Source organism: Colossoma macropomum, unplaced genomic scaffold (genome assembly GCF_904425465.1).
Source record: "Colossoma macropomum unplaced genomic scaffold, Colossoma_macropomum, whole genome shotgun sequence".
Classification (NCBI taxonomy): domain Eukaryota; kingdom Metazoa; phylum Chordata; class Actinopteri; order Characiformes; family Serrasalmidae; genus Colossoma; species Colossoma macropomum.
Window position 1 is genome coordinate 17,683,737 of NW_023494784.1, and position 10,910 is coordinate 17,694,646.

Consider the following 10,910-nt stretch of genomic DNA (forward strand, 5'->3'; position numbering starts at 1 on the left):
TAATTGCTTAGAATTTCATCATTATCTGATGCAAAACTCTCCCCAGGCATTTTGCACATCTGTTTAGATTCAGAAGCTGAAGGTCACTGACATGCCCAAAAGTGGTGGAGATGTGGAATTCTCCTAATGAAAAACTTCCGCAATGAATGTCACACAGGCAGAGGCAAATGGAAGCCCATTATAACTCAGACCATTTTCTAGAGCTGTGAATCTGTTTCATATGTTGTGTATCACTGAACAACAGTTTACTGTTGAAGGGGACACATTTAAATAAATGTGGCAAGCAGCTGTAAAACTGTAATGAGCCTTCCATGAAAACAGCTTGTGAGGATAGTCCTTTGTAGCTTAAGCTAAAGCTACACTTACTGAGAGCAAAACTTACATAAACTTTCAGCCAGCAAACTGGTCAACTGATGTAAGGCTGAAGTGAAGGATATTAAAACTCTAGACTCAGAAAAAAAAAAATCTTAAACTGAGACTAAACACTGTCAGTGGAGATCCTCCACCGGAAATCATTTCAGCCATGTCTGGGCTATAATTTGTGTCCAGGAAACAGACTCTGGGAAAAATAGACTTGCATAAAGTTATTCTGGGATTCTTTCATATTAATCTAATGAGCGTTTTAACCCCAAAATGCTTATGCCTCATTGTCTACTCTGGAACACTAGAACAAATAGGACTGTATTTACTTTAAGAAAGTCCAGACGTAGTGTGATTTTTGCGTACAGATGTGGGATAGTGACAGCAGTTAGCGAAAATTAACGGTGCTCTTATCATACTGTGGTAAACATAGTTTTATGGTTATACTATTGTTGTTTAACCACTGTTACTTTTACTGGTAGCATGATGTTTTTTTCTGATAACACTACCAACATTGACACCTTGAGTAACAGCCAGTACTGACATAATTCAATAACTACGCTTTAAAATCTAGTCCTAAATGAGTTATTTTTAATACTCTCTGCTACTGTCCACAAGAAGAACTACACAACTAACAAAAGTCCTCATTCACCAACTGTTCTTAAGAAGAAATTTGTTCTTAAAACCCACTTACGCATTTTTCACGAAGATTCTGACATTCACCAATGTTTTCTTGTTTTGGATTTGTTCTTAGGAAAGAACAGAATCTACACACACTCAAGAGCACAAAGGTGTGAACAACTCCATGGTTTAAGAACATGTCACGAATATGAAGTAGACTTTTTCTTAGAAGTATTTCTCAAGAGCAAATTTAAGAAATAATTTAGGAAGATATTGGTGAATAAGGCCCGATGTAATAGTGTGCTATTTTAGGATGAATTTGTTACAGAAGTTTATATATTCTTTTTCCCCTCCAATATCTGATGAAGCATTTCCTGCTGATATAGACTCGACTGATACCTGGTTTCAGAGTGGTGCCATCTTACTTATTATTGCCACCAAACTTGTCCCCCTTGTAAAACAATGGAATATTCCATTTACTATGACATACACAGTAATTTACATCATCTTGTTATTTTTGCAGAATGACCATCAGACCCATCAGACAAGTCAGTACTGTCATTCTGTTTTCTCACTTTACAAATACAAATTCATTATTAATTTTTTTTCAAAAAAGAATATGTATATATTTATAATGATAATAATCTTTTTTTTAATTGGTAATCACTTTTCATTACTTAAATTTACTAATACAAGAAAAGTTTTTTTGTTTATGGAGAAAAAAACTCTAAATGCTTTGAAGTAATATTTGTAAGAGTTATACAAAACACAAGAAAACTTTTTTGCTTTTTATTTGAACAGTTCAAAAGTATTTTACAAATACATATAACACAATTAATTGGAATCAATCTAAACAGGGTTGTAAAAATGTAAGGCAATGCAAAGGCAAGGCAAGTTTATTTATATAGCACCTTTCATACACTGCTGTCATCCAAAGCGCTTTACAAATGATAAAATATGGTCGGATAAAAAAGTAAAGGAGAATAGAAATTAAAAACATGATTAAAACATGATTAAAACAATTTATTTATTTAAAAATATTTATTTAAAATGTATTTATTTAAAAATCAAATTAGAAATAAAATCAGGATAGTTAAAAATCAAATTAAAAATTGAAAAAAAAATAAAATTTGAAAATTTAATTAGGACTGAAGCAGAGGCGGACTGAAGTGGGAAAACAACATTTTCTGAAGGTTGACCTAGTAGTTCTTTCTGTAGTGTAATTCATCGTTTGGCATTATTACATGGGTTAGTATTGCCATGGTTTTACCACACAGGCGATTATCCTAATCCTAAAGACACTTCTGCCCCAGAACAACACTTATTTATTTATTAACTACACAAATTCCAATACAAAATTATTACACTCAATGTGGCTTCATGCAATTTACACACATACAATGCATTTATTTATTTATTTATTTATTTGTTTATTTAAGGAACGCTTGTATCGAAAAGAGGACTTTACGTGTGAAAATGCGCACCTCTGATGGCGTCGTTCTTAATTCTGCGCATGCGTGTTGGTTGATTCGCGTGGAACTGGGAAGAGGAGTGTGTGCAGATGGACTGATAGGTAGTTAGAAGGTAATAATAAAACCCAGATGTCCTTGGTTAATAAAGCTGTGTGTCGCGTTTCTTCATCTCCTTTGTTCTTTAGTCTCCGGTAATGCAGTGTGAGTGACGAGCTCTGCGTGCTGTGTTTTCACCGCGGTGCTGCGCAGCGCAGCCTGATCAATGATGTCAATAATATCAGTAACTTCAGACTGACGTTAACGCTGCAGCTCAGAGCAGCTTTAGGCGCTCATCATATCATGGACACGCAGTAGCACCTGTTTCTCGTTTCATCGTTGATGTTGAGTTCACTCTTTTAGAGTTTAGGGTGGCTTTTCACAAGTAAACAGTAATTTTGTGGTCATTTAAAGCGCTGTCACTGTATTAGCCCGCCCTGTCCAGCATTGGAAGTGATCTCGACCAGAGTTTCCAGGCTCAGTCCTGTAGACTTCAGCAGGTTACATTTCACCTGCAGTGTAGTGTCGTGTGTTCCTGCACCTGAGTGACGTCATTAGCAGCATTATGATCAAGTCTCTCACAGATTGTGATATTCCTTGAATTCCTTGAATCTATCTATCTGTCTATCTATCTATCTATCTATCTGTCTGTCTTCTTTTTTTTGTTTTATTTAATTAATCTACTTTTCCAGTTTGTTTAATCTAGCCTTCATGAACTGAATTTACTGAATTAGAGCACGAAAGCATAAACCTGTGCAGGTGGTCTGTGGGACTGGAGTTAAAAAACACAGTATCTCTGGGTTTATCAGCAAATCTGTACAGTATTGAAGAAGAGATGATTCCTATAGGCTTTTTGTTGGCATAGAGAACCTTCACATACACAGCTGGTCTCAGTTATTGTAAACCTTTTCTTGCCCTCTCTCCTTCAAAAAACCCACATAGATTAGAATAATTCCTTTGTTATTTCCACAAAATCTTAAGTCGCCTCTAAGTTAGTTGCCTTGTATTTGCCCTTTTGTATGTACAGGTCTAGGTAACACCCTGCAACAGGACAGGCCAGTTTAGTTTAGTTTTAGTTAGTCCTGCTGAAACACACCTACTAAACCTAGAATTTGACAGATGAGTTGAATCAGATGTGTCAGCACAAAGAAATCACCAAACATTCTTAAGGCCCTCTGACTCCTGGCCTAATTAATTAAACACCACTTTGTTAGACTCAGTCTTGTGTTGTGTGAATGTTTCTGGCTTGACCTTTGCTTATTAATTAATTACACGCCTTCAGTTAGCTCAGAAAACAAACCTTTCCTTTGAGCTCCTTCAAGGTTTCTAGACATATGATTATTCATGAAGCTGCTGTAGTGTGTTGTTTACCTTTCTCACTCTTATTTGATAAACTCGTCAGGTGGTCTTGCCTCTTCTGATTGTGTCTTTTTTTTGTCTTGCTGGATTTAGCCACAGCTCCTGTTTTCCAGAATGGCTCCTTCCTCCTCCTCCTCCTCCTCCTCTTCATGCTGCTGCTGCTGTCCCCGTTTCTGGCTGTGCTCTCGCTCCTCAGCCTACACTCTGACTCTGGGCTTGGGGTTTGTCACACTGGGGACCAGTCGTATCATCCTGCTCAAATTCTCCGCCAATGAAGGTAAGTGTGATTGTGGCTGAGCTAACCTGTAACCATCAACCTAAAACAAATGGATCCTCAAACAAATCAAGCCTCACCTCTCACTCAAAGCCTGGATAAGCAAATTGAGCCACCTTATATTGGACATATTCTGAGAAGAACTGATTCTAAAATACCCTTGTGCTGGGAAGAGTTAAAAGTAAAAGAGGAAGAGAACAACCAGCTACAAGATGGATGGATACAATCAGAGGAATCATGAACCAGACATTCAGAAGCCTAAAGACCCAAACAGAAGACAGAAGGTTCTGGAGGAACACTGTCCATATGGTCGCCGCTGTAGTAAAACTTTTTATACTTAGAAACACAAATGTAGTATAGATTGAAAGTGAAGAACCTACACGACAGAATTTCTCCACTTATTTCAGTAAACTTTAGGTGAACAATGAGTAAAATTACAACATGCTTTTGTTATCTCAGGTGACAACTGCGATATATGAAATATAACCTTACATACACACCAAGATAATGTAAATCTGCATTGACTAAATTAGCAGTGTAATTCGCGAGGATAGATACATAACAAATAGGTTCATCACTATTTGTTTAAGTTGTTTAAATCATTAGAAAACATTGGTCTTGCCTCAAGTAAGTAATTTAAGAGACTGAACAGTGTTGGCCTGCTAACATTCATCATTTAATTTTTTTGCAACTTTTGCAGATAACAAGTATGACTTTCTCCCTGCCTCTGTAAATTTAATGGCAGAGGCTGTCAAGCTCATCTTCTGTTTAGTGATGTCACTGCGAGTGATCATTCGAGGTAAGCTTTGGGTGCCAGTTTTGGGGTAAAACAAACCTTCTAAACCTTTCACTGTAATTTTAAAAGTAGCTTTTTTCTGATTTGTCCATCCGTTGTCACTAAACATCATTTACATTTGCAGAACAACTAAAGACTGTTAGACTTATAATTATGTGACTTTTATGTGTATATCTTTTGCAGAGGGTCGCTCATGTAAGGACTTGGGCTGTTCCTCTGGTTCTTCTCTTCCTAGCTGTCTAAAGTGGGCTGTCCCTGCATTCCTGTATTTCCTTGACAACCTCATTATCTTCTATGTGATGACCTACCTGCAGCCTGTAAGTTGGGCTTCATCAGTTTTCAGTGTCCACACATGCTGCTGGGATAGAAATTCATAACATATTACTGCATATTAGTATGAACAGCTTACACACATACGTACTTAACATTTCAGAGCATTCAGTGAATCAGTAAATCACACTGATGCAGCCTTTATTTCATTCTGTATTTTACAGGCCATGGCAGTATTGTTCTCCAATGTTGTCATTCTTACCACAGCAGTTCTGTTCCGAATTATTTTGAAGTAAGTATGGAAGTCACACTAATTTCACAATAAATTATAGTTCTGTAGTTCTCAGCTTTAGTCATGGAGATGCCAAGTGCTTCACAATTTTATGCCTAAACTACACTGTGACACTTGCTATTTCACACTGGATACAACTCGTGCAGCGTTGATGCAGTGACAAGTATTTTCTGTCCACATTTGTTTTTTCAGCAATGGGTGAGATAATATAACCTGCAAATGTCTTTTTTCTTTTTGCCAATTAAATAAACTTTATGTAGATAACATTTGAGCACTGGTATTAGCTTTCACCTGTCTGAAAGTGGTGTTGATTGGCCAATTCCTCAGTTATTATATTTCCCTGATCAGTCCAACAGACTCAAGAACGATCCTGAAGTTTATACTAGTGCAATGCTGCTGCTACAACTTAAAACCAGCTGTCTGCTTTTTTGATTATGGGCTTGGATTGCACGCTATAGCAAGAATGTTGAATTTTGTACTGTTTCTAGCTAGAAACGCTAGCATGCTGTGTGCTGCAGTGTCAAAATAGACACAAAATGCGTTTTTGCAGTGCTGCGCAACCACGTGACTCACATGGCTACACTGATTAACACAGGCGTGTATTGCATGTGGCACGTTGCGTCAATTGGCATGGTTACTGTGTCTGGTGTTAAACGGGCTTTACACAACTAAAACAGTTCATAATAATCCAAAGAGTTGATTTGGTTCCATTTACATTTATGCATTTGGTAGATGCTCTTATCCAGAGCCACTTTTAGTCTTTATTCTTAGTCCCCCAGGGCAACATTGATTAGACATCATTTAGACATTAGAAATGTTAATTAAAAACAAAAGCACTGTCTATGCTAAAATGCTGTCTACTGTTCATATGATGCACAAAGTCATTCAGACAGATTGCAGTTCACTACAGTAAGCAGTTGGGGCAATACAGCTTCTAGTGTTGCACCATAGAAGATGAAACAGATACACAGAAGAAACTTAATGAAGACAGTGAAAGGCAACAGCAGAAGGCTGTTGTGTAATCAAGTTATAAATGAAGGGAAGTGAAGTGTTAGTCTTGTCCAGGGACTCTTGTTGGTAAATCATGCCCCGGTCAGGAAATCTAAACTGAGTCTGCTATGTGGAGAGCAGCAGTGTTACCTGCAGAGCTGGAAAAGCTGTAACTAATGATTATTCTACAATCAAGAATTATTTGTCTAATTGAGAAGTCAAATCATTATGCCTTCTGCTGTTGCATTTCACTGTCTTCATTAAGTTTCTTCTGTACATCTGTTTCATCTTCTACGGTGCAACGAAACAACAGAAGCCGCATCACCCCAAGTGCTTACTGTAGTGCATTGCAATCTGTCAGAATGACTGTGTGCATCATATGAACAGTAGACAGCATTCCAGCATAGACAGTGCTTTTATTTTTAATTAAGTAACATTTCTAATGTCTAATTGATGTTGGACTAAGAATGAGACTAAACGTGGGACTAAGAATGAGACAGATTATCATTCTTAGACTTGTCAGCCATCTCTTGCAGCCATGGTAATTTCCCGCTGCTCTCTGCAGGAGGCGCTTGTCCTGGGTACAGTGGGCTTCCCTCATCATCCTCTTCCTCTCCATTGTGGCACTGTCCACAGGCACAGCTGGTAACCAGCACATGAACTCCACACACATCCTGCACCCAGCACACCTCTCCACTCCCTCCGGCAGCTGCCTCAACTACACTCGTTTGGAGACGGATTGGCACGACCGCAGCAACTCCAGCTGGTTGGAAGGTCTACCGCAGCAGCTGCAGGGCAGTCAGATCCTCCAGCGTCTTCGCAGTTTCGGCTTTGGCTACGTGCTTTTGCTGCTCCAGTGCTTCATCTCACCACTGGCCAACATCTACAACGAGAAGATCTTCAAGGATGGTGAGCAGCTGGCCGAGAGCATCTTCATCCAGAACAGCAGACTGTATGCCTTCGGGTTGGCCTTCAATGGCCTTACGCTGCTCCTGCACAGTGACTCTCGGGTGGTCACTCTACACTGTGGCCTGCTGCATGGTCACAATGCTTACTCCGTGATGCTGATCTTCGTGACTGCGGCCTTCGGCCTGTCTGTGGCCTTCATCCTGAAGTTCCGTGACAATATGTTTCATGTGCTGACGGGCCAGATCACCACGGTGATCATCACGGCACTTTCACTTTTCCTCTTTGACTTTCACCCGTCACTAGACTTCTTCCTGCAGGCACCTGTGGTGCTGCTGGCTATTTTCATCTACCACAGCAGCAAACCGAAGGACCCAGAGTATGCACTGCAACAGGAGCGGCTCAGGGTCATCAACGGGGAGGTGTATGAGAGGTCCAGAGGGGTAAGGACCCAACCCAAAATCTAGTGTGTCTGAATTAAGGGTGGTGATATGGCAAAAGTGTAACATAGTGACACCTTAAGCTGTTTTCATGATACATAATATATCATCATGGTATCAGCCTTAATTTCATCCATCTTTAAGTCAGCTTTCATTTATTTAATTTCCTGTCAAAAGTGCCATTAGGTTCTCACGATCCAAGTAATCCCAAAAACATTTTTGTTTGATTTGCAAATTTTTTTTCTTTCTATCCATTTCCTTTTCTCAGTAAGGGGTTTTTGACAGCTGCACATCCTTTCAGACTTACTTTTAGACTCATAGCATTGAGTGGAAGGATGGACAGAAACACTTATGGATGTTTTCAGATCTGAAGCAACAGTGGAGCTTGATTTTTTTCCTCTCTCTCAAAGATGGAAACCTAAGTGCTGTTTATCTGATAGTGACAGTCTACCACGTCTTGTGCAGTTGTCCCATTTTCTCTACATCTTTTAAAAAAATTTAAACTCTAGTTTTGGAAACTTTTGTCCCCCTTCCTCATGCAAGTTGATTATGTTTTATCTCCTCACAAATATCTTCTAAAAGAAGATAAATGAGTAAATGATGGGTGGTCTCAGACTTTCGCTCAGTACTGTACAAATTATTATTTTTTTGTTATTAAATGTTTTCAAAATGAAGGCACAGGAGGAAGAAAATCAAACAATTTTAAATTAGTATAATTTATACATTAATTTATTTGCCAACAATCAGCTACTTTTCACTTTTTCAGTGTGTAGTTATTATACATTGGTTGTTGTTCTTTACAGTCTCTTTATAACTGGTCTAAATTTGTCTGTTTTATAATACTTGTAGTCGAGACTTGTTCAGTTTTAGAGAAAGATTTATGCTGCCCATTATGTAATGTATTACAGTAATGATAACATTATGTTGCCCACCTCTAGTGTGAATATTCACCATATAGTATCTTCATCCTTTCCTGTGTACCAGTTGTTTTCTTTTATTTGTGTGTTCACAGTTGGCTCTTTGTAGACGGGCAACTAGATGAGCATTAATCTGATTTAGGAAAAGTGGTACGAAACCTGATTCCCTGTAATGAAATTGCAATTCATTGCAGCCCAGACATACCTTGGATAATTTCTTTATTTAAATTAAATATAATATTTGGAGGAAGCATAAGAACCTGGTTAGCAGCCAGGTGAATGGAGACTTTGTCTAGCCATTTGTTTATAGTCTCAAGTGCAAAAGTTATGTGAAGAATTTTATCATTCTTACGAGTTAGTTGAGTCAGTTGATGTCTGAGTCAGTGTGTTTGTAACTATGCATGTAGGATGTGATTTACATTTCAGCTGCATATTGTGCATCCGTCATGCAGGCTATGTGTGTTTACCGTGTATGTGTTTTTCTGCTGTTTGTATTTTAGGATGGGGAAGAGCTGGAGAGACTTACCAAGTCCAACACAGAGAGTGATTCTGAAGAGGAGTCTTTCTGAGCCTGTATGAACCTCTCACATTCCAGCCTTCAACTGCTGTGACCTGACTGTAATTATCTTGTAAATGACCTGTTAATGTGCCTGTATTTATAATGCTGCTTGGCACTTTAAACACTTGAACCGTGCTGTATGATATTGACATAACCATGCCATAAACATGTCATATGTCACAATATATCATAGATATCAGAGTTTTTTTTCCAGTAATATAGAGTTGTATCCAGTACGTTGTTTAACACCTCTGGTCAAATTACATGTTTTGTTGATTTTCTGAGTGAGAATAAGTAACACATCCTCTACAGAGAACAAACTTAAGTAAGCATTTTTCTGCTAATTGTAGTGCACAGTTTCTATTTATTTGCTCAGTTTAACATATTGGAAATGTGTTTTTTCCCCCAATATATTAACTTAAGCAAATAAACAGTAATGGTGTATTAGTATGTGCAGAACTGTCATCATTTGACCAAGGCTGTCAAATCTTTTACATATGATTGTAGCATTGTCATGTTATCAATCATCATGATAGCTTATGTCACATGCTAATTTCTGCTAAGTGTACCCTAGTTAGCAGTCATGACATCGAACGTGGCATCTGTGTTGTCAATTACGAGTAATGGTAAAATTACACTGTTATCTTACTGAACAAAAATCTGTCTTAGTAACACAGTAACAGAATATGGCATTTGCTATAATGTTATGCAGCAAGCTTCAAGTAAAGTGTTGCCTAATGCTGTTGCTGTAATGATGGCACTATCTGTCTGTCTTTCTCTCTCTCTCTCCATCTATCTATCTATCTATCTATCTATCTGTCTATATATATATATATATATACATATATATATATATATATGTGTATTGTGGTATTTCTTATAAATGTTCATGGGTGTTTTCTCAAATGTGACTAGGCTACTGAGACAAATTACATTACTGAAATGGCGTATTAAACATGTTAGATTTTATAGCTCTATTTAAAATGGTCCGTGTATATTCAGAAAGAGTGGAATGTGTTTGCTCTTCTCAAGATAATATTCCATTGATTCCACTGTTACTATCATAAGTGCATATCGCATTCAAGTGGTTCTTCAGTACTTGCGTCCATTCGCATTAATTACTACTGACCAGCTGTTGACTGTGTACTGGGTTTACTTACAGAAGTTGCTTTTTACTGAGAATTAAGATGGCACAGAAAAGGAAAATGGAAATATATGAAAAATATTTTTAACTTTGAAATTACATTGGTAATTTTCTCGAGCCTTAATTTATAAAAATGCTTATTTACATCAGTGAGGCATTATATCTGTGTTTTCTCTTGTGCCATGGCATCCCTCCTCTTACCTGCCTGCTTTTAGTAGAATTTCACATAGATTTCTTTATGAAGTCATGTATTCACATCAGGAAAACGGCAGTATTTTTATTTGATGGAACTGCAGTATTTATTTTGGCAACACTTAAAATAAATCTGCTCAAGAAGTGTAATTTTTAGAATGGCAAACTTTTGTTGTCATTGTCTCAGGTAGCGCTGAGTATTGAAAATGGGTAATTTTATGGTACTAATAATAAAACATGATACTTTTAAAGCACTTTTCAAGAAACAAAGACGGGTTTGTG

At 37.7% G+C, this 10,910-nt stretch overlaps 1 protein-coding gene across 1 annotated transcript; it reads left to right on the forward strand.

The window, feature by feature from the left end:
* The first annotated feature begins 2,485 nt into the window (after positions 1-2,485).
* slc35a5 (solute carrier family 35 member A5) lies at positions 2,486-10,898 on the forward strand. Its single transcript, XM_036583265.1, has 7 exons — positions 2,486-2,565; positions 3,942-4,125; positions 4,823-4,921; positions 5,102-5,235; positions 5,413-5,480; positions 7,036-7,819; positions 9,234-10,898. Exons 2-7 carry the CDS (start codon positions 3,963-3,965, stop codon positions 9,300-9,302), a joined length of 1,317 nt encoding a protein of 438 aa, XP_036439158.1. The 5' UTR covers positions 2,486-2,565; positions 3,942-3,962; the 3' UTR covers positions 9,303-10,898.
* Positions 10,899-10,910: the final 12 nt, after the last annotated feature.